Here is a 21,725-nt window from a genome sequence, read left to right on the forward strand (position 1 = left end):
CCTCTCCCTGTTTTCTATTGCCCTTCACGTTTTAAAACGTGTGTTTCAACATGATGTGAAGACATTTTTGTTTCTCCTCCCGTGACCTGACTTGAATGTTGACCTAGTTTTCCAGTATGAACTTGCACCTGCCTTTTCGCTTTTCGGTTTGCTTTCACTTCCCAAGTCACAACCATTGCTTTTTTTTTTTTTAACCTCTTTTCTGTTTTTTTTTTTTTTTCTTTGTTAGTGGAGCTGTTCCGTGCACCTGTGACCCGGAATGTGCACACAAGTGCCCGCCCCCACGCCGTCCTGCTGGGCCGTCCTCTGGACTCTGGAACGGCCGGGCTCCTGTGTTTACGATATCTGCACAGTCTGCTGTTGCTGTGCTCTCTGTGGAGCTTTGTTTCTGGCTGTTCTGAGACAAAGGGCTTGTTCTCTGCTCTACATCTCATCTCCAGGGTTCAGTTCCAGCTTCCACGGCAGAATCGCTAATATTCTCCAGCGAGCAGGCTCCCCAGGGCAGAGATGAGGAACCCAGGAGTCAAGCAGCTCGGCTCGGTGTCCCAGGGCTTCCGCGTGATGTTTTACATGCTACAGCCCAACGAGACGTCATTTCAGAGCCTAGAAGAGGTGCCCGATTACGTAAAGCAGGTGAGCCCTTTGCTGAAAGAGGCTGCTCTGGCTCCCGTTTCCATGAGGTTTTGTTCACCCTCATTCCTGAAATGATTGGATTTTCATATTCAACTCTTGGGAATTAGCTAAGTCCAAGCCAAGATGCACAACCCTGTTTCTTTACCCACGCCCTCCGGTATGGGTCCTCTGGTAGGGGATGATGAACTTCTGAAAAAGTTTTCATGGACATGATGACATTGCAAAGTCATCTGCTAGAAACTCCGTGTTGTATTTGCGGCAGTTTTACTTTAGAGCATTTAGCAGGTGCACCCACTCAGGGGAGGCTTGTTTCCTCTGTAATTGGCAGGCTGTTCTGCAGAATGGAGGGCACACAGCTTGACTGAGTTCAACTCTGGCTTCTGAAGTTTGAACTTGCAGCAAGTTTGCTTTGAAATTCCCTAAGTATGCAGAGGCACTTTTCACTGCTGGTTCCTGGCTGGGATTGAAAGTGGAAATATCCAGATTTAGAACCGGAACACTGAAATTCCCCACCCTGTCACAGCGGTTCTTCCTATCACACTTACCAGTCCAGGCCAGAAATAGACAAAAATGATAGCACATGATCAGTTCTTGGGAATCCTGGCTAGGAAACTTCAAAACTCGTGATTAATTCCAAAATGAAGAAAACCCATCCATTTTGGAGGATTTCATATTGTTCTTGCTGAGTTTTGAAACTAAAAAAAAAAAAGCAACACTCATGTCTTGTTGTTATGTCTTGTTGTTTGTCTTACAACACTAGATTTAATTGAAGTTCGAGACATTGAGAGTGGGGACATTAGAATACCTAACGTTATGTGAAACAGAATCACAACGGAATGAATGAAATTTGAATGACATTTTAAACATGTAAAATGACCAGTTACTAGAGTTTCTCAGAAGTCTTTCTTATACTCTCAGCACCATGATTAGAGATATTTGCGATCATTTCAGCACAAAAAGACTGGAATTTTCTGTATCTAGAAAGACAGGCTGATGAAGTAGGTCTAATTCAGAGAATTAGCTGGTTACATAGGCATTCTTGGATACAACTTCTAACACATCTTCCCTGATCTCACTGTGTTCCGGTCATAATTATTAGAGTCCTTCACTGTAGTCAGATTTTATATCCAAATCAAGGGTGGAATTTGAGCACATTTGGTGCACGTGTCCAAAAGGACTGGAGTTTTGTGTGTTTTGGCCAGGCAGTGTTTCTGATGGATGTGTGTACCCGCTGTCCTAGGAAGCCTCTGCCGAGGAGCCTCCCAGTGCTGGAGTGACTGGACAGGAAATGCAGACTAACTTCGTCCTGAGTATTGCAGCACCTCTTTGCTCTGCTTTCCGCCCTAGGCGACTCCCGTTTTCATTTCCTTGATCCTGCTGGAGCTGGTTGTCAGCTGGATTCGTCGAGGGAAACCCCCAGGCCGCCTAGATGATGCTTTGACATCCATGTCAGCAGGTGTTCTGTCACGACTTCCTGGGTGAGTTTGATCGCTAGGAACTCTGAGTAAGCCGAAACCCACTGAGTTGGGGAATATATGGGTGTTCTTATCAATATCGGGCCGAAGATTCAACTCATTGATTTCCTGCGTTCGTTCAAAGAAGTCACCTGAATTATTACTTGACTTGATTACTTAGTTGATAGCACTTCCTCACCTGCCCTACCATTGGCTCATCCCTGAACTGTGGTCTAGTGGGCTATTGCAAACTGCATTTTACATCAGTCAAATGTACATGAAGCGGCTCTGTAGAAGGTAGACATGCCTCTTGTTTTAGTGGCATGAGTTTCTGGATTATTGCAATGGTTTTCTGATGTCCTCTCTCTAGTACTAACCTCCTGGACTCTGGTATTAATGTCTATCTCAAGGAAAGTGTTTTCTGCCTCTATACTGCCCCATCTCTCTCGAAGAGTATCTAGTCTTTCTGTAGTACTACCCACCTATATCTAGTACTATCCCATCTGTCCCTATTACTACCCCTTTTTCTATGCCTTTGTTCCTCAGTATTTTGTTCCTTTGTACCATCTGTCTCGGCCGCTGCTCCACAATTTACATCATCAGCATCCAGTGGAAACCCTTCACTGATTCTGTATTACACTGAGGTGAAGGTATAATTGTCTTCAACAGATAGAGGATCTTTCCTATCTAGTTTTGCTTCTGGTCTTCCACCTGTCGTCCCATTTGCTCAATATCTACTTACAATTGCTAACAGGCCACCTGTACTGGAGATACTTCTCAGTGGCCCAATCTGATTCAATTAGCAGATCTGAACATGGATATCACACTGTTCATCCAGCTTATCTATCCTCCAATCCTACGTTAGGCACCTCAGCCCTTCCATTCCATGGAAGCTAGTATTGACTCTAGAGAAAGAATCATCAGATGGAATGATACCGGTCTTCTTCCCCTCTCCCACTGCCTTTCCTCCTAGACCGCAAGCATTCTGGGAGCAAGAGTGGTGTGTTGTCCTCAGAGTCCTAGCAGGAATGATGGCTGCCTGGTACATGGGAAAATGTTCGCCAAAAAGTTAGGTTCTGTTAGTGTCATGAGGGTAATGGAATTGGATGGAGAAGTGGCTAAAAGATAGTAAGCAGTGAATTACCTGCTTTTTTGTTTGTTTGTTTGTTTTACGAGAGGGAATAATCACAGATGAAGCAGGGAGATCAGTGAATAGAAGCAATCTTGGTACATTAGCATTTACCACTGAGGCACAGGGTGAGACAAATCCTGAAAGTAGCCTGTACTTTGAGCTGAGGCGTGTTCTCCTGCCAGTTGCCCACCCACTGTGTGTTTTCTGTTTCAAGAACTTTACTTCTGATCAGTGCTCATAGCTTTGGAATGTCTCTATGAACCACCCACCCAGATACCAAGGTAGTTTTTTTCAAAAAAAGGTACAGCTTTCTGAAAAGATGTGAGATAATTTCATACATATTCTAGATAAAAGGTAGAAATCTAAAAGTAACGTTTTTGAATAGTGCTACTTTGAGCAATGTCGGTTATTTGCTATATAGTTGTGGTCTTAATAGTAATGCTAATAAGCATGAAATAGACTTGTGGATTTGCATGTTGCAGTCCCAATCTGCAGAGAATAACACCTCGAATCGCTTGTGTGTAGTTCCCAGATTGTCCTAAGCAAGAATGTAAAAGTATAAATGATTTCCTCCACTGGAATGTCTCCCTGGAGTATCAACGAAGAATGCATCTACATGCTCAAGGGATATCAGGCTTGAATGTAGATTAGCCACTGAAAAATATTCAGTAGGTTACTCGAGCTCATTGTGAGAAAGTTTAGTGTAAGCCTTATAGAACTCAGATGACTGATAAACTTTAAACAACTCTTGGCAACCTGCAGGTGCCTAGTAGGTGCAATGGTGGGCCACAGATCCCATTGTCGTAGGGCAGTCACAAAGATAGCATTTAGAGTGACTGATTTGGTACTGTTTTTACTTTTTGAAGTTAAGTGAAATGGGATCGCTTTCTTAACAAAACATGATGAGTATAATAAAACTAAAATACCTTATACATTACAGGAGCAGTGTAACCTCAAATAGGTCACATTTATCACAGGAAATTAAGAATCAAATATGTTTTCTTTTTTTTTTTTTTTTTTGCTTTACGTTAAGTACTTCTCAAAAGGGAAGGGCGAGTAAGAGAGAGAGTGAAACTAAGAAGCCAAAACAAACCAGACTTTCCAGCATAGAACAGAAAGTTCTTTTCCTTCACCCACTACTCATAACATTTCTTAAACTAACACAACTGTTAACTCCACTGCCCGTTCAGCAAAAGGTAAAAGGTTATGAACTTGAATTTGGCGAATATCTTTCGATCGCTGTATTTAATTGAAAGCAACGAATTATTCCTTTTTTTTCTCTCCTAAATATGAAGAGTAATTCTAAATTGTGAAATAAGGAATTTATCTTTTTATCTTTCCATGGCTTTTTTTTTTTGAAAGATGCCCTATCAGGCAAGCTATCCAAACAGAGCATTTTAAAATATTAGTGTGTTGCTATTAGCATGGAAAAAATTACACCAAAACAGATATAAACAAAACCAAGAAACTGCTCACAAGAGAATGAGAGGGGGAATTCACCATCCTCTTTTAAAAAAACATTTCAGCTGCAGTCCGAGGGTGAAGGGGACTCCCTGTGCAAATCATTAACAGCTGAGGGTTAGATTAATGCGGCGTTGGTCACATCCCCTCCCAGGGACTGCTTTCATTTTCTACACTAGTGACAGGGGCTTTAAATATGTGCTTGCAAGAAAATTAGTGCTATACCCTTGGTTAATCCAGTTGCGCAGAACTGCGATTTGGCTGATCACTCCAAATAGGCACATGGCCTTTGACAAGCGAAGGTGTAGAAACCAGTGAGGACATATTTTTCCACTTTGCGGTTCATGTCACGCAAGTATCCCAGGGGATTTTGAGGAAAAACAATGTTTATCTGAGAATCTCAATTTTATGATTACATACAATTTGAAATCGTTTAAGGAGTAGCAGGGTGGTGACTGCGTTGGTAGGAAAGATTCATGCGGAAGCTTTCAAATCTTTATGTAAGGGAGAGTATTAATCACGGGTAAAACTACGTGTTGTTTACAAGCCTGTTGGACGGAGCACGATCTGTAATAAAAAGTGTGTCCTCAGGATCCCATCATGGGCAGGCATGCATCTGTTTCACCCTGCTGAAATCCAGGAGGTAGCCTGGCCATTCGGAATCTGGTCCTGAAGTTATCAACACGTGCGTTTGTATTCAGAGAATCGTGTGCCTACAGTCTGCTCTTCTATCAGTTACTTTCCACTGTACAAAAATGCGCCCGATTGAAGAACATATTTACCGAATCAGCTTAAAGAAATACTTACTTAGAACTTGTGAAATATGGTGCTACTGATTTCAATGTTAACAACTGAAAAATAATCCCATCTTTCCTTTGCCCCCCTGCTTGTTGAAGCGGAACTCAATTTCCAATCCTTCATTAGAATGCCGGGACTTCAATTTGCTACTTCCTCCCAGTGTCTCTGCTTCCATAAATTGCATCCTCCCCAGAGAAGTTGTAGTCCCGAAATAAATATCTACAGTATGTTTGTTTTTAATGGGTTCATTTATTCTGTTGAAATGGCAGATGAGAAATCAAATTGTGGTAGGCTGTGGGGATAATTTTAATAGGTAAATTCTCAAATGAATTTGGGATGCTACCCTTCTAATCCCGGTGGGTACCTGCCAGGTTTTCACATGGCATTAGCACTCCTATGTTCAACCGTACGTACAGATGCTTTTACTGGCCAGGCCTGACGTGCAATGTTCCTCTTCCGACAGGAAAGATTCCATTTATGAAATATAAAGCCAAACAAAGAAACTAAAGAGAAGGAAGTTGAATTCTCTGAAATGCTTTTGACTGCTTGGGGGTGATGCAGGGTTTTAGTGTAGGCTTCAGCTTCGGCGACGAGCACAGAAAATGAGCGAACAGCATCTCGGATGATAATTTTCATTAGCAGTTTTTCATGGTGCGAAATGAATTGAAATCACCATTATAACACTTGAATATTGAGTACAGACCATGCTTTATGAACTGAGAAAATGAATTTTAAAATACAACTTGCAAAAGGAAATAAGTTTTAAAAGCCTGTTGGCTGAATTACATGTGCTAAGGAGAATGTCTCATTTCCACTTCATAAAGATTTACTATTAATACCAAACTTTTACCAAGTGCCTTGGGATTAATCTTGTCTATCTCATGAATGTAAGTCTCACTGTTGGTCTGGCCTTGGATGCTTATTCAATAGAGTGATACATTATCTTGCAGTGTAGAGTAAAGCAAATTCATTTCTTGAAAATCTACCTTCAATGCATAACATTTTAAGTTTGATGTAAAAATAAATGATTTTTTTGGTGACAATTTCATACGTTCCATATCAGAGCCACCTTAAGAAGTAGAAGTTGCAAAACAAGTTTTGCTTGCAAAAGATAAAAGCTGCCTTCTCACCCCTGTTCTTGCCAAGGCAAGTCAGTATTCCACTAGATGGAGCAAAAGAGGCAGAAGCACAGCAATGCAAGGGGCTGGTCTGAGTTTACAACTTGGAAATAAATAAGGAACCCAATTTCTCAGGGAGATTACATACACAAACACACATATTCATATTGCTTTATTTGTATACTGTCCAATCTATTTGCAAGTTTCTGGGATTTAAACAACATTTATCTCTATCTCTTGTAAATACTGACACATTTTGTTTCATAAAACAAGATGATTGAAAAACATCAAGTTTGTTTCCTTCAAGTAGCAGAATCTGACCTCATCCTGCACTATACAGTTACAGTGACAGGAACTAGCCTGAACTGGCAGAAGCGGGTACCACCAACTGAACTTTGAAAGCTGCTTTGAGTTTGTCACCATTTGCAATGAAAGCATCACATCGCGTCTCCCCCATGTTCTCAATGCTTAGAACACGAGGACACTTGAGAAACAGTTTCACAGTCTGTTCTGTCTATTCCTTTCACATCTTGAATTCAACATTTTAATGCGAGATACTGAAAGACAGAGGGCCACATGCAGAGTCTGCTACTGTTCTTAGTGGTGAGTAAATTCCGAGCAGAAATAACTTTGAAAACATATAGAGCTGTCATGTAATTCTTAATCCCCAAACATTTGTATGGATTATTTTTTTTAATGTTATCATTACCACCTGATTTTATTTTTAAAAAGGTGAGAACTGAAAAGCAGCTTAATATTTTGTCAAATTTAGAAATGGTACATATTGAAGGACACATTTCTAATGATGGAGCACGCAAACAATCAACTAACTGGTTAGAGAAACAGAGTCCCTTTCATTTACCAAAAGATACCCTTCAGACCCAAGACAAAACAAAGTACAGGAAATTCATAAAGAAAACAGGACAGTGAAAGCAAAGTCTCCAAGCACCTGGGTCCCAATTAGAGGGTCCTAATGTCCTTTTATAATTCGAAGATTTGCTTAGTGTATTTGAACTTAATGAGTGAGAGGAATCTAGCATTAGAACACTTCAAAAAACTTAGGAAATAAAGGATTAAAAGATAAATTTACTTGGGCACAAAACTCTTGCAAATCCACAAATCCACACACAGATATTTTTATCCAATAAATATTGTTTGTTTGTGTTCCTGATCGTTGTGAAAGCCCCCGGTTTTGGTAATCCGTGATGAGACTCACTCAGTGCGCGCATGCACACACACACACACACACACACACACACACACAGTGGGTCTGCCTCTCGCTGCTCCAGCTGGGAGTGTGGAGAGTTGCGGTTTGAATTCTTCAGTGCAGGTTCACCCGCTGGATTTCAGGGTGTGGGGATGGGGGGCTGGAAGAAGAGGGGACAGACACGGGGGACAGGCTCCGTTCTATGACTCTGGTCCTGTGAGAGCAATTTGGAAAAATGTGGAGGCATCATTTCCTTCCCGACAAGTGGGGACACAGTCTGATGCTGATGTCCCAGTTAGGACTCTGGGGTGAGCTGCCTGTCTTTGTGGGCACTGTATGGCTCTCCTTTAACAAGGGGATCCTGGAAGGGGATCGAAGGCTTCCTTCTGCAGGGAGGTCTGGGCTGTAGCTCTCCTGGCTTCCCCACTTTTTCCTTTTACTGGGAGGAATGCTTAGCTGCATGCTGAAGTGTGAAAGGAAAGGAAAAAAAAAGAAAGAAAAGCTGGATTATAGTCTGTCAGGTGTATCTCAGCTTGATTTGTGTCCACCTTAATAAGTCAGTTGACAGAGTCGTAAATTGGGTGTCTGCTCCAGACCTGACACCTGTACAGGAAATAAAAATGGATTTCCATTGCAGGCAGGTTCTCTTTGTTTTACAAATGGAAGTCTTTTAGGACCTTTCTTTGTTTTATTGTGGTCTGGGCATCTTGCTGCCTATTCTGGTTGTTCATGAAACTGACAAGGAAGAGAACAGATTGAATACACAATGTTACTGACTATGCCCCTTAGTGAGGACTGTGGTTTGTCTCTGGCTTCTTAAGCTGTCTACCCACTGTCCATCCTGTGTCTGCAGTGAATGCTCGGATCTGCTTTGACGTTGACATACTATACTGCCAGTTTACATTAAAAAAAAAAAAAAAAACTAGCTAGGATACCCACATTCTGCTGCATTTTACACTTTGCAAATTTTTCTTCATAGCTTTGTTGGTTTTACGCAGTTGTGCTAGAGACAAAGTTGCTGCTGACATTTTGTTTTTAAAGATTTATCTTTATTGGAAAATCAGATACACGGAGAGGAGGAGAGATAGAGGGAAAGATCTTCTGTCTGCTGATTCCCTCCCAAAGCGACCACAACTACTGGAGCTGAGCCTATCCAAAGCCAGGAGCCAGGAGCTCCTTCCAGGTCTCCTACGCGGGTGCAGGGTCCTAAGGCTTTGGGTCCTCCTTGATTGCTTTCTAAGGTTACAAGCAGGGAACTGGATGGGAAGCAGGACTGCCGGGATTAGAATCAGTGTCCATATGGGACCCTGCTGTGTGCAGGGCAAGGACTTTAGCCACTAGGCTATTCCATTGGCCCACTGGTGACATTTCTGATTGTTACAGCTGATGTGGGAATGAAGAGCCTTGAATTCAGCAGACAAGATTCACAACAATACCAACCCCACAACAACATCAATGCTAAGGATCCTTGATTCAGAGAGGTGGTGACGTTGATATTCATCACCCTTTATTTCTTTATCCAAAACTGGAGTTTTATGTGGGCAATAAAAAAACAACATTCAGATTTTATAGTCTGAGTGTTTGTGCAAGATAACTGCTACACCAAAGAATTATCCTGTTTAGAGCCATTTTGGTGGCACAGTAGACTAATGTTCTGGTCATAGTTGTGGGGAGCTGTGTGGAGCTGTAGGGAGCCTGCATCCTACACCCTAGACAGATGGCGCCAGACTGCCGCTTCCTCCTGTGCTAGAAAAAACAAGCTACAGGAAGTCTGCTGTGATTGGCCCAGGGGTGCGTGGATGGCGCGTGGACAGCGCGTGATCTGTGTGATGATTGGCCTGCCCACTGCGTGCGCACAGGTGACCTTTACTTCGATTGGCCAGGTCACCCAGTATATAAGGGAGCCAGAGAACTGGGGCGGAGAGAGAGGGAGCGCACCCCGCGGACGGAGAGAGCGCACCCCGCCGGGAGAGAGCGCGCACCTCAGGGAGAGAGAGCGCGCCTCAGGGAGAGAGAGCGCGCCTCAGGGAGAGAGAGAGCGCGCCTCAGGGAGAGAGAGCGCGCCTCAGGGAGAGAGAGAGCGCGCCTCAGGGAGAGAGAGCGCGCCTCAGGGAGAGAGAGAGCGCGCCTCAGGGAGAGAGAGCGTGCCTCAGAGAGAGAGAGCGCGCACCTCGCGATGGTGTGGCTGCTGCGCGGCTGCACGGCGGCTGCTGCACGCCCACCGCGCGCCGGTTTTGCTGTGTCTTCTCCACAATAAAGCCTCCGCAAAGACAACAAGTGTCCGGGTTTGACTTGCTGGCCAAGGGACCGTGACACATAGTATCAGCATCCCATCCCATATGGGCATCATTTCAAATCTCGGCTGCTTCACTTCTGGTCTGGTATCTCTTTATGGCCTTGGGAACCCTAAACCCACATGGGAGATCCAGACCCAACTTAGGCCATTGTGGCCTCATGGTGAGTGAACTTGAGGATGGAAGATCTCTGTCTCTATGTCTCTTTCCTTTCTGTAAGATCTCTTTCAATTGAAAATAATAATCTTAAAAAATCTTCAATCTTAAAAAAATAATATTTTTCCGCCCACATAACAACATTGATTGAGAAGCTCTGGGCTAATCCTAAAAGTTACCAACCAAGTCAAGGAATCATTAAGGGATTTGTTCTAGCCCTCTGTTTGGATAGAAATTTGTAAGGGCAGTTTTAAATATTCATTTATTCCTCAACATTCCATATTATTCCTGTGAGAGATCTCACGCCCATGTATGTGGGCTTCCACGAGGACTTCTCCCAGCTGTATCCACACCTTGTCAGATACAGGAGGTCGCACCCCTGCGACCCCAAAAGGATTTGACTAGAAGGAGATCCATGCCTAGGCCCTGGCTGGGCAGCGCTGTCAGAAAGCACAGTTACTTGCACAGCAGGTTCCAGGCTGTGGCTATGGGGGGATTCTGCAGGGGCTGTTGCTTTGGTCGAGAACTTTCCCTCAAGGACAGAAATGTTCAACGCAGTCATGCAAGTTCACAGTGGATGTCAAATCTTCAGTGTGACGCTGCTTAGTCCTGCTCAAAACAGAAAGCATTAGACATGTCTAGAAATGATGTCTTTTATTACCATTGTGATGGAACCCAATGGCTATTTTACCCATTAAGTTGTCACAGCACTCAAACTCCCAGAAGTTCTTTTAAAGTTATTAAGGAGGAATTAGAGTCATATCAGAGTTAAGTTTAGTAATAAAATTTTTAAAAAAGTTTCTCCAAAATATCTAGTAAGATGATGTTTCAGACATAAAATATTAAATTGGGTGTTAAATAAACTCCGTAACTCTATCGATCTGAACTGCTTCTTCAAATATTCTTAAACTTAAATATTTAAAACTTTTCTCAAAACTTTGAGTCCCAGGCTTGTTATAGGCTTATCAATTAATCATCATCAGGCAAAATCAACAGTTTATTTTGTATTTCAATAATTAACATGGAAGAAAAGTTCAACTCACCCTAGTTTGGAAAAGTGGTAAGAAAAATGTTTCTCTTCAATCCGGTTGAAGTCTGACCGTAGATAATTTGAAACAAAAAACCTACAGTTCATGAAATTAAAGTACACTATCATGTTTTTGAAAAATATTGAAAAGGAATTTGCAGGTGGTAGATAAGACTTCTGGCACCTATATCTTTTTAAATAATCATTCATTTTAACTAGTGTTTTGTTGCGGAATGCAAGAAAGATCACTCTGGATCCACGTGTAGGATGCTAGGAGGAGTCTTTATTTTCCAACCTTGGTGACAGCAGCTCCCAGTACACTCCACAAGCCACTGCTCCTGGCAAAAGTCAGGTGTGACAAAAGTCAGGATTTTTTTTTTTTGTTTGTTTTTTGTTTTTTTAAATTTATTGGGAAGTCATATATACAGAGCAGAGGACAGGCATATCTTCTGTCCACTGATTTTGGGTCTGTCATGTTGGTGTAGTATCTCAAGGCTTTGGGGCCATCTTGGACTGCTTTCCCAGGCCACAAGCAGGGAGTTGGATGGGAAGCAGAACTATCGGGATTAGAATCAGTGCCCATATGGGATCCTGGCACATGCAAGGTGAGGACCTTAGCCGCTGTGCTACCATGCTGGGTCCGAAATTGAGGGGATTTTAAGCTCTCATCCTCCGAACAAACTGAGAGCCACATAGTACAAACAAGGTTTCAGGCAGGCAAGGAGTTACCAGAGCCCATATTTTTCCTATAGTTAACTAATCTAACACAACAGGAGGCAGGGAGGGCCAGGTACCTCTGGAGTAATTCCCGTGTTGTCAGTTGGGAATGATGGGGAAGGCAGAAGGGACAGGATACACTTTACATGCCTTCAGTTAGCTTGAATGGCGCCAGAGCTGGTAAGAAGGGCTGTCAATCAACCTGACAACACAAGTGTGAGCCACCAATGGCTGCACCTCATTACAGTTTATAGTGTATTTCTAGAGAAGGATTCTCCCCATCATAGGTTCTAGTTTTTATTCTTTACAAAAAAAGTTGAAATTTTATGAAATTGCAATGTTTTCCAAAGAACTATATCTATGAGATATTGAACATGTATGTGTGCATAGAAGAAAGAGAGAGAGTGAAAAGAGAAACATTAGGAGAGAGGAAAGAAAAAATGGAAAAAAGAAAGGGAGAACAGAGTATAACATTACACAAGAAATTTTAATCTAAAGAAAAACTCATGGAATAAACGTAGGTTAAAAAGATTGATTCTATCTTTATCTGAAAGGTAGAGTTATGAGGAGAAGTCCAGAAAGATAAAATCTGTCCTTCCGTTTACATCCCAAATGGCTGCTGATCTGGAGCCAGGAGCCTCTCTCTGTTCTCCCACCTGGGTGCAGGGGCCCAGGGACTTGAGCCATCCTCTGTTGCTTTCCCAGTCCATAAACAGAGAGCTGGAGCTTAAATCAGTGCCCATATGGATGTCAGCACCATATGTGGCCCTTAAGATATCAATATATTTTAAGACAGTAGGCATTTTGTTATCCACTGTACAAACTGACAGCTGTAGGATTATGCCCTTTATTTGTTCCTTATAAAGGGTCGTTAATGTGCTGCTCCTCAAGATTTGGAAGGGACAATCAGAAAATGGGTCATAGTTCTACTATACTTTTGTTGTATATGTGCAATTAGGTGTTTTCTAAATAAATATTTATTCAGTTGGTTATTCTGAAGATGGATTAAAAGAGCACACGTTTCCATCCTCTGGCTCACTCCTTAAATAGCTGTGATGATGAGGGTGGAGTTATGCTGAGGCCAGGGACCACAAACCCATCCAAGCTTTCCCCGCATGGATGGCCCGAGACCCTGGCACTTGGCCAGCATCTGCTGTTTTCCTAGGTTAAATAGAGGCAGCAGGATGAGTAGTTGCAATTCTCACGTAGGATGGCAGAGTTGGGGTCAGGGGCTCAACCTCTTGTGCCACACCACAGCCCCATACTCCATGAATAGTATATTAAGAGACATGAGAACAGAAGACCCCCTAATTTCCATGAAGTTAACCAAACACATAGCTGCTATCCATGCTGCCTGTGGAACTATAGTAACTATCTTGGGGGTCATTTTGTTACCAAGGAATGTAAATGAATTAGATGAGGAGGAAAAAGTTTCATGTTCAATGAATCTGTTACTATTCAGGTGTTGTCCATAAATTCCTAGCTAAATCTGTGTCTACACTGTGATATAATTATGGCTTGTGAATTGTATTTTCCAGATTGTTTTTTAGGAGTATCGAAGTGACCAGTTATGTTTATGTCTGGGAGAACTACAGGCTCTGCAATTTGCCTTGGGATTCCCCGTGGACTTGGTATTTGACCTTCATAGGAGTTGACTTTGGCTACTACTGGTTCCATCGCATGGCCCATGGTAAGGAAGTGCTTCTGATCATTTACATTGACCTGCGTTGGGTGTGTGGCAGATATTCAGTCAATTTGCGTTGACCACACAGATGAATAAGCAATGTGGTGCGTTTTAGAGCATATAAAATTCAATTTGCAATCTGAAAGCATTTTCCAAGAATGTGTGAAGTCAGGGCCCAGCTCAACAGCCAAGTGACTAAATCCTCACCTTAAATGTGTCTGGAATGTAATATGTGCACTGGTTCGCGTCCTGGCTGTTCTATTTCTTTGTCCAATTCTCTCCTTGTGGTTTGGGAAAACAGTAGATGATGGCCCAAAGACCCTGTACCTGCATGGGAAACTCGGAGAAAGTTTTTGGCCCCCAGACTTCAGATTGGCTTATCTGCAGCCACTGTGGTCCCTTGGGGAGTGAACCAGTGTGCTGAAGATCATTGTCTTTGTCTCTTCTTCTCTCTGTCTATCTGCCTTTCCAACAAACAAATACATAAATCTTTTTTTTTAATTGTGTGAAATAATTTCATCTATATCCTTTTCACATTTTACTTCCAATTTTTACTAATATTTAGAAAGTGTGGCTACAGCATTGGCTCCGTAATCTATATCCTTACTTATTTCTTCTTGTGACCTGCATGGTACAGTGCTCAGAAATGTGCGCATAATATCCAATGTCCCATCTTGAATATTAGGGGTCATTCAGAAAAGCTGTGAGACATGTGGGATTTCAGGTCGTAACAATGGCCACAGTCAACTTGATTCCATGTCTTAGCTTTGTTCTCATGTTAAAAACAATGTCGTCAGCTAGGCATGGGCAATACACACTTCAGTGCTACTGTAGTTTCACAAAATTTCTTGTCTACAACAAAGCCTTTCTATGGTACAGTGCGCTGAGTTTGATACTGGGGACTTTTGCCAGCAGTTCCTCTGCAGGGGAGGCAGGGCTTGAGAATAGCAGTGAGCTAAGTGGCATAAATGGTCACTCTAAAAGACTCAAGGTTGCCAAAGTATTTCAGAAGGCAAGCACTGGTTTCGAGAAAGTACTGAAGAGCAGAACTCAGGATTTGAGTGGGCAGTTGGGTGAGTGGGTGGGGAGGAAGGAAGGAAGAGGAAGAAGGCTGGAATAATAATTAGAAAATAGGTGGGAGATGGAAAGGAGAGCCTTGAGACGAGGGTGAGTAGCCGAGTTCTGTGTGTAGGAGGGTGTGTGATCTTTCCCCAGGAAGAATGAGAGAAACAGGAGCAGCGTGGGCAAACCTCCTGAATTTTATATTTACCAGTTGTGCTGGGGAATAGCTTCCTGAATATTATATATACCCAAAATGCTGTAGAGTGGCCTCATGAACTTTACACATAACGGTAATGCCGTAGAGCACTTGAAACTATGCCTTCTCCGAGACAATCAGGAATGTTCATTTATTAGAACACGGTAAACACAGGAGCCAGAAAGTCGTTGATTCTGTGTGTGACCGTCGCTGTCTTTGCTTACAAATACTAGAAGATATTCCCGAATCAAGTGTGATCAAGAATAAAAATCTGGCCTATGTAGTAAAGTATAGTTCTCTTATTGCAAAGTCTATTTTCTAAGATAAACCCATTGATGATATTCCCCATTTTCTGTGCAATGAGAGGCACCGCTAAAAGCATTTCCATGGCATTACTTCATTTCCAGACCATTCTAACAGCACCCTGTCCTGTGCAGATGTGCTCATTTGAGAAATCTGCAGATTTGTTCCATCTATTGATGTCTGCTGTAACGAGAAATAACCAACATGGCATCACAAATGTAAAGCTCTGAAACTCTGTTGGTTGCAAGGGCTCTCAGCAAGAGAAGAGCAATAAAATAAACCAGCGTTAGAGTGTGGAATCAAGGCCATCTAAAGTATGCTTCCCATTAGAAAATTTTGAACAGAGTCCAGTGAAGGAGGCAGGCTTTGAAAAAAAAAAATTGAAAGCCTTCTGGAAAAACACTCAGGGCCTTCAGGCTATGGAGCCTAATCAGAAGTTCAAAGACTTGTAACTTGTAATGGAAATCTGGTAGGAAAGAAATAAATTATGTAGTTACTTGTGTCAGCCTTCGATACCATAGTCTACTTTCAATTTTTATGTGCAAATGGAAGTAGGAAATATGAAAATAGATTTGTGGAAATATTTGCATACACTAGGAAAAGAGAAATGCTTACTATCAGATTTCTTGAACCTTTTAAATGACTGATTCCGAACAAAGTTATTCGTTTAAGTTACTAAAAACTGAACTTTCAATGTTTCCAAAAACACAAACCTCATCTCAAAATATTGCAAGAAAAATGCCTGGCTTTTTCCTCTCAGGGTACTACCTTCTTTCCACTACTGTCAATAAAATGTTATAATAAAAATTATCCCCTTCATTTCTTATCTGTTATATATAGGAGTTTTGAAGATGTGCTAGAGGACTATTACATATCGAAATGCCATTTTAATGTGTACTTAAAACAATTGCTAGATTCTTTGGTTTTGGCTATGCTGTTCTCATTTGTTCCTTTTGCATACAAGTAGCATTTTATCTTGTTTAGTAGGAAATATTAGGATAAAACAGGTTATTCTCAGAAATTTTATTTCCATATATATCTCCATGAAAAGGAAAATCCAGAGGAACATTTGAATTTACACGTGTTCTTTATATTTCACTCTTTTTCTCTTGAATGAGAAAGAAATGGAGCATCATTATCCTTGTACAGGAGGAAGGGTAGCCCAATGACGTCCACAGATTTCTTTGATGGCTGGCAAATGAAACTGGGACTAAAATGAATCTTAAAAGCAGCTTGTAAGCAGGTGCTGTGTTTTTTGCTTTGTACTGACTGTGAGTTCCAGGGAACATATGCAAACAAAGCAAGCAGTAGAGTGTTTAACCGATAAAGAATTATGGAGGCAACACAAGCATGAAGATCCTGTGGTGTGCGGATCTTGTTGTTTTAAAGGTCCAAAGAGTTAGTTATGCATTTGAAATGGTTAGAGACTTATTTATTTCTTTATGAAAAACAGAAAGGAGAGAGAGAGAGAAAGCTCTTTTGTGTCTCATACTTCATTCCTCAGGTGGCAAGCAACAGCTAGGTTTAGGTCACGATCTAGAATTTATTATTTTCTACGAAAAGTTATGGTCAATACGTTAACCTTTTCCCTCTTTCATCATTTCTATGATAGGACTACCCATAGCCCAACATTTAACCTTTGCCTATGGGAGCTCCTGAAATATGGAGTCTGGGAAGAACCACCACAGTTCCCCTTCAAGACCCCTGCTTACAAGGGACATAGGGCTGATGGGGCTGGTAAGACCTGATAGGGCTCATCTTTCCCATTGGCAGAGTCTGTTTTACTGTCAGAGCTTCTACTGCCTATGATGGTGTTGGATCTGCATGCGGTTAAGTGCAAAAAATAGTTTTGACAGATCAGTGATAAGGGATAGATAACACCTGGGACACCTGCATCCCACATCAGTGTGTTCAGGTGCAAGTCCTCACTCTGCGTACAATCCATCTTCTCCTGCCAGTGCCGTCCTGGGAAGTAACAGATGATTCTGGACTCTGGCCTTCAGCCTATCTCAGTGCCAGCTGTTGATTGCATGTTGGGAATGGCTCAGCAGATGCAAGAGAACTCTCTTTCTCATTTTCTCCTCCCTTCTGTATCTCTGTCTTTCAAATAAATAAATACAAATAAAGGAAAAGTTAATATGTATTTTTCCAACAAAACATGGCTGTCTTTGAAGGATTGCAAGTTCAAGTGCACTGAGTTGTTAAACAGGGAAACCGTGCACTTACTAATGAACTGTAAGGGTGTCAAGGATCCCCATCAGTCCATTTCAACCACTGATACTGAAGCATAGACGTATTTCCAGAAACAGTTGGAAATTGGAGAGTGACTTTGGTGGGATACTCCGGGGGTCTAAAAAGCTATGGAATGAGCAGTCCAAGTGAAACTAGACTGCAGATAAACACGCTGATATTTAACTGTTTTGGGAACGGAGCATCTCTGTTTTCCTCTGAGTCTCAGGATGCAGTATATCCTGGACTCCAGTAGAGCAGAGAGGGCACGGAAAGGTGAGTGAGCCATCGTAGGGGTGTACCACTGGACCACCACTGACCACACATATGACCTTGGGACCCATCTCCCTGAAACAGACTTTGTTCATTGTATTCAGATTCTAGTTTTGAGAAGAAATTCAAGTGAAAAATCCTTTGAAAAGTGTGGAGATCAAGCAAATATGCATGAAAATGGGGGAATACATCAACTAAAGCAAGCTGGACAGAGGCTGATGTGGGGATTTGAGATTTTCCACGTGAGCACAGGTGTGTGATGATCTCTATGGTTTTTAGGGAACAATACTCAATTAAATAGGATCTGGGCCAGCCAGCTTTTGTCCAAAGTAATTTGTTCAAAATATGAATTTGGGAAAATCTTTCCTGCCATACAAATATGGCGCATTAGTAGATGAAATATTTGTGCATGAATATTTTAGATTTGCACATGAATGTAGTTAGACCACAAGAAAGAAACTTAGTGACATTCTATCCTTTTCTATTTTCCAAATATATTGTGATTGAATCTAAATCACTGGATTGTAATAACACAATGGGAAATATTGCTGTGTTACATATTAACAGAAGGCAAAAGTAAGGTGATCACTCTTGAAGTAATTCAAATAAACCAATTAGTAGACCTTTCTACAGTCACAAATTTAATTTCCACAATATTTTCCCACAAATATTTAAGACTACCTGTCATACACCAATCTTGTTCGAAGCACCAGAAACACCTTTCTTGCCAACAGATACATGATCACTGATATTGCTTTTTCATGGACCATAAAATCAACACCTCATTCTAGTAGTTGATATGGGAAGTACGTGAATTTTATGACGTGAATTTCAAAATTGACTAAATACATTGGCCTTCTAGTTGCCATTAAATGTCAACTTTCCAATTTCTGAGTTACCACTCCAGCTTAGATTTATTAAAAATTCATGCTTCTGAGATGATAACACTGATACAAGTACTCACAGTGATTCAACTGGTAAAAATTGGCTACAACTGAAAGCCATTGGAAAAGTGAATACAGAAGTGACTACAGAAACAGGTTGTTAGTGTTCAGCACCTAGTACCAATACTCATTTAGGTGAGACCCGGGGCAGGCTGGTCTCTGTGAGTCCTACTGTCCTTATCTATGAAATGTGAGTAGTGGCAGTCCACTATTCAATGGGATGTGGATGAGGTTTAAATGTCTAAAACCTAGGAAAATGACTCAGGTGATAACCAGAATAATATATAAAGTAGGTAGGCAGCTGTGGCATAAACGGGAAGTGGACACCTGCCCTACACTGAAATGTCTTCCAGTGGCTGTGTGTGCTTCAGGAAGCGTCCCATAGTTGTTACTCTTATGGAATTGATATTCTGGTGGGGAAGGAGCTCCAGGCTTAACAGAAGCAGAAGACGCCCAGATTCCTGCCCAATGGAGTGACAAACTTCTGTGTTTGGCCTGGCAACACTCTAGTCATTCCAGTTATCGGGTGTAGTGAACCAGTAAATGGAGGTTATCTCTTTGTATATTTATCCTTCTATTTGTAGCTACCTTTCAAATAAATGAAGCTTGAAAGGAAAAGAAAAGAAAAAAAGGAAAGGAATGGAAAGGAAAGGAAAAGAAAAGAGAAGAAAAGAAAAGAAAAGAAGAGAAAAGAAAAGGAAAGAAAAAGTCTTGTGTTACCATTATACAGAATAACCTGGGTGCTTCTCTGAGAAGGTGGCGAGGGTGCAAATGTGAAACTTTCTGTCACCCTAGTGTGACAGGAGAGGGAGGCCCAGGCCAATGTCATGCATGTTGGAAAGCTCTGTGCAGAGGCAGAGCTGGCACATTTTGGGAACTGCAGGTGGTCATGGATACCGGAGATAGATGCTGTGGTTAGAAGCCCAGAGTTGCAAGGGCTGTGGGACTTTATTCAGGACACATGATGGGATGGTCATTTTAAAATCAGTGGTTTGGCACAGTGAATTTGAAACTTTTCATATTAATTCCCCGTAAAAATTAAATTTTACTGTTTGATAGTTGCGTGCACACACAGTGTCCTAAAATGGTTTTTCTGTTGCCTGGGTGATGGACATCACGTCTTATTTCTGTTTTTTTTTTCTTTTTATATCACTTGAAATGCCTTGCTAAAACAGTAGATGGCTAAAATGGCTCAGCTATTATTAAAAATATGTTTAAGATGTGGAACTCATTATTGCTCTAAGATTTTGAAATATCTGTGTTAATCTCTATGGAAATCTTCTTAAATCCATGCTTATCCTTGTGCTGCATGCCTTACTTTTCATATCCCAGGTTAAGGCAATGTATTGATGTGTGACTGCACGGCTCTTATGTAATTGTAAAAAAAAATCATACATACACAGAATCGTTTTTTAAGTGTATGCCATTAGAAGCCAATAAGGGAGTTCACAATCTAGAAGCATATTCCTGAAAATACCACTGTGTTGAATGCTCGTTGGGATTTTGTTATTTTTTTATTTGAGGAAGAGAAAGAGAGTAAGAAGCCCCCCAATAACTGGTTTACTCCCTGAATAATCACAATGGCCAAGTATAGATGGCCCCGGTGAAAACCAGGGATAGTAATTAGATCTGGGTCTTCCACGTTCAGGGCAGAATTTCAGTTTTTCAGTCACCACATTCTACCTTTAAAGGTCCACATTAACAGGAAACTCAGTGCAAGTGGACTCAGGCCCCCAAACCAGGTACTCCAATGTGAAATGTAGGTATCTTACCTGGCAGGTATCCACTGTGCCAAGCTCATGCACCTCACTCAGGGTTTTGAATGGCACTTCTTCCAATTTGAAAGACTCAGGATCAGATGTGGATTGTGCAAGAAAGAGGAAATTCACAAATTCTCCAAAAATTTGGCTTGAGTAAGTTCAGGCGTCCTGTTGTTGACTCCCCATCTGGGGAAACACTGATTACTGAATATGTTGATGGATAAGGAGTGAAGCTGCTTTCTCTTTCTCATCCTCCCATTTTTGAAATGAAGATTTTATTTTGGAAGAATTTTGCTTCTGCACAAACACAATAGAAATTGTGAGTTAGTACAGAGTTCCCCCCACCCCCACACACACACCACGCATACACACACACACATGCAGTTTTTCCTATTATGAACACCTTTCATTAGTCTGTCTTTGTTCCTGGTTACTCTGGCTTCCCCCATTGTTTTTTCTTCATCTAAACTCCCCACATTCCCTCCAATCAAGACCTGCCCGGAGTCATTACCATTCTGAGTGAGGATTCAATGCATTTTAAGCTCTCACATATGAGGGAGACCGTGTGGTTGTTATCCCCCCTTTACAGAGAAGAAAAAGGGTGATTGCCAAAATCCTGATGCATTTTTTTTGGTTATTTTCTTAAAGATATATTATTGGTTTACTCAAAGATAGAGTGACAAAGGGGTGGAAGGAAAAACAGAGTTTCTGTCTATTGGTTCACTCCCAGTATAGCTGCAAGAGCCAGGACTGGGCCAATGCTAGAAACCAAAAATTCCAATCATGTCTTCAAAGAGGGTGGTAGAAGCCCACGTGGGTCATTTTCTGCTGGCTCCAAGAATGCAATTACAGGATGTTGAATCAGAAGTGGAGTAGCTGGGACTCAACTGTGATCTGGGGATTCAGGCACCCCAAGGGGCAAATCAATCATCATACCACAATGCCTCCTGTTGTTTTTGTTTTGTTTGTTTGTTTTTCAATCTCAGTTTAGTATGAGTGAAACATGCCGTGGGCTGTGAAAGTAAGAGCAGATTCTCTTCTCTGTGTCCCTGCAGTTCGGGGAGTATGCCAGAGGGCCTGACAGAGGACAAGATGCAGTGCAGTGGAAAGTCATTGGCGGCCACATGAAGCTTGTTGCTCTAGCCTCTGGCCTGCTGGCTTAGTTCCAATTTCAATACAGGCCAGATATTTCCATTTTACTGTTAGATTGATTATTCTGGTTGTATGATTTGGGGAAATGTGTAACTTCAAGGAGCAGGAAGACAGAAAACAATAGC

The 21,725-nt window shown here is 41.7% G+C and overlaps 1 protein-coding gene across 1 annotated transcript in view; it reads left to right on the top strand.

The window, feature by feature from the left end:
• Positions 1 to 342: 342 nt before the first annotated feature.
• The window catches only part of AGMO (alkylglycerol monooxygenase), a 292,645-nt gene continuing 271,262 nt past the window's right edge, over positions 343 to 21,725 (top strand). The window contains exons 1-3 of the mRNA XM_040964982.1: positions 343 to 633; positions 1,981 to 2,111; positions 13,536 to 13,687. Of these exons, the coding sequence (XP_040820916.1) occupies positions 508 to 633; positions 1,981 to 2,111; positions 13,536 to 13,687 (409 nt within the window). The 5' untranslated portion in view covers positions 343 to 507. The remainder of the gene's footprint in view (positions 634 to 1,980; positions 2,112 to 13,535; positions 13,688 to 21,725) is intronic.

This window comes from Ochotona curzoniae, unplaced genomic scaffold, assembly GCF_017591425.1.
Source record: "Ochotona curzoniae isolate NIBS_2020 unplaced genomic scaffold, NIBS_Ocur_1.0 scaffold_3835, whole genome shotgun sequence".
In the NCBI taxonomy this organism is placed as follows: domain Eukaryota; kingdom Metazoa; phylum Chordata; class Mammalia; order Lagomorpha; family Ochotonidae; genus Ochotona; species Ochotona curzoniae.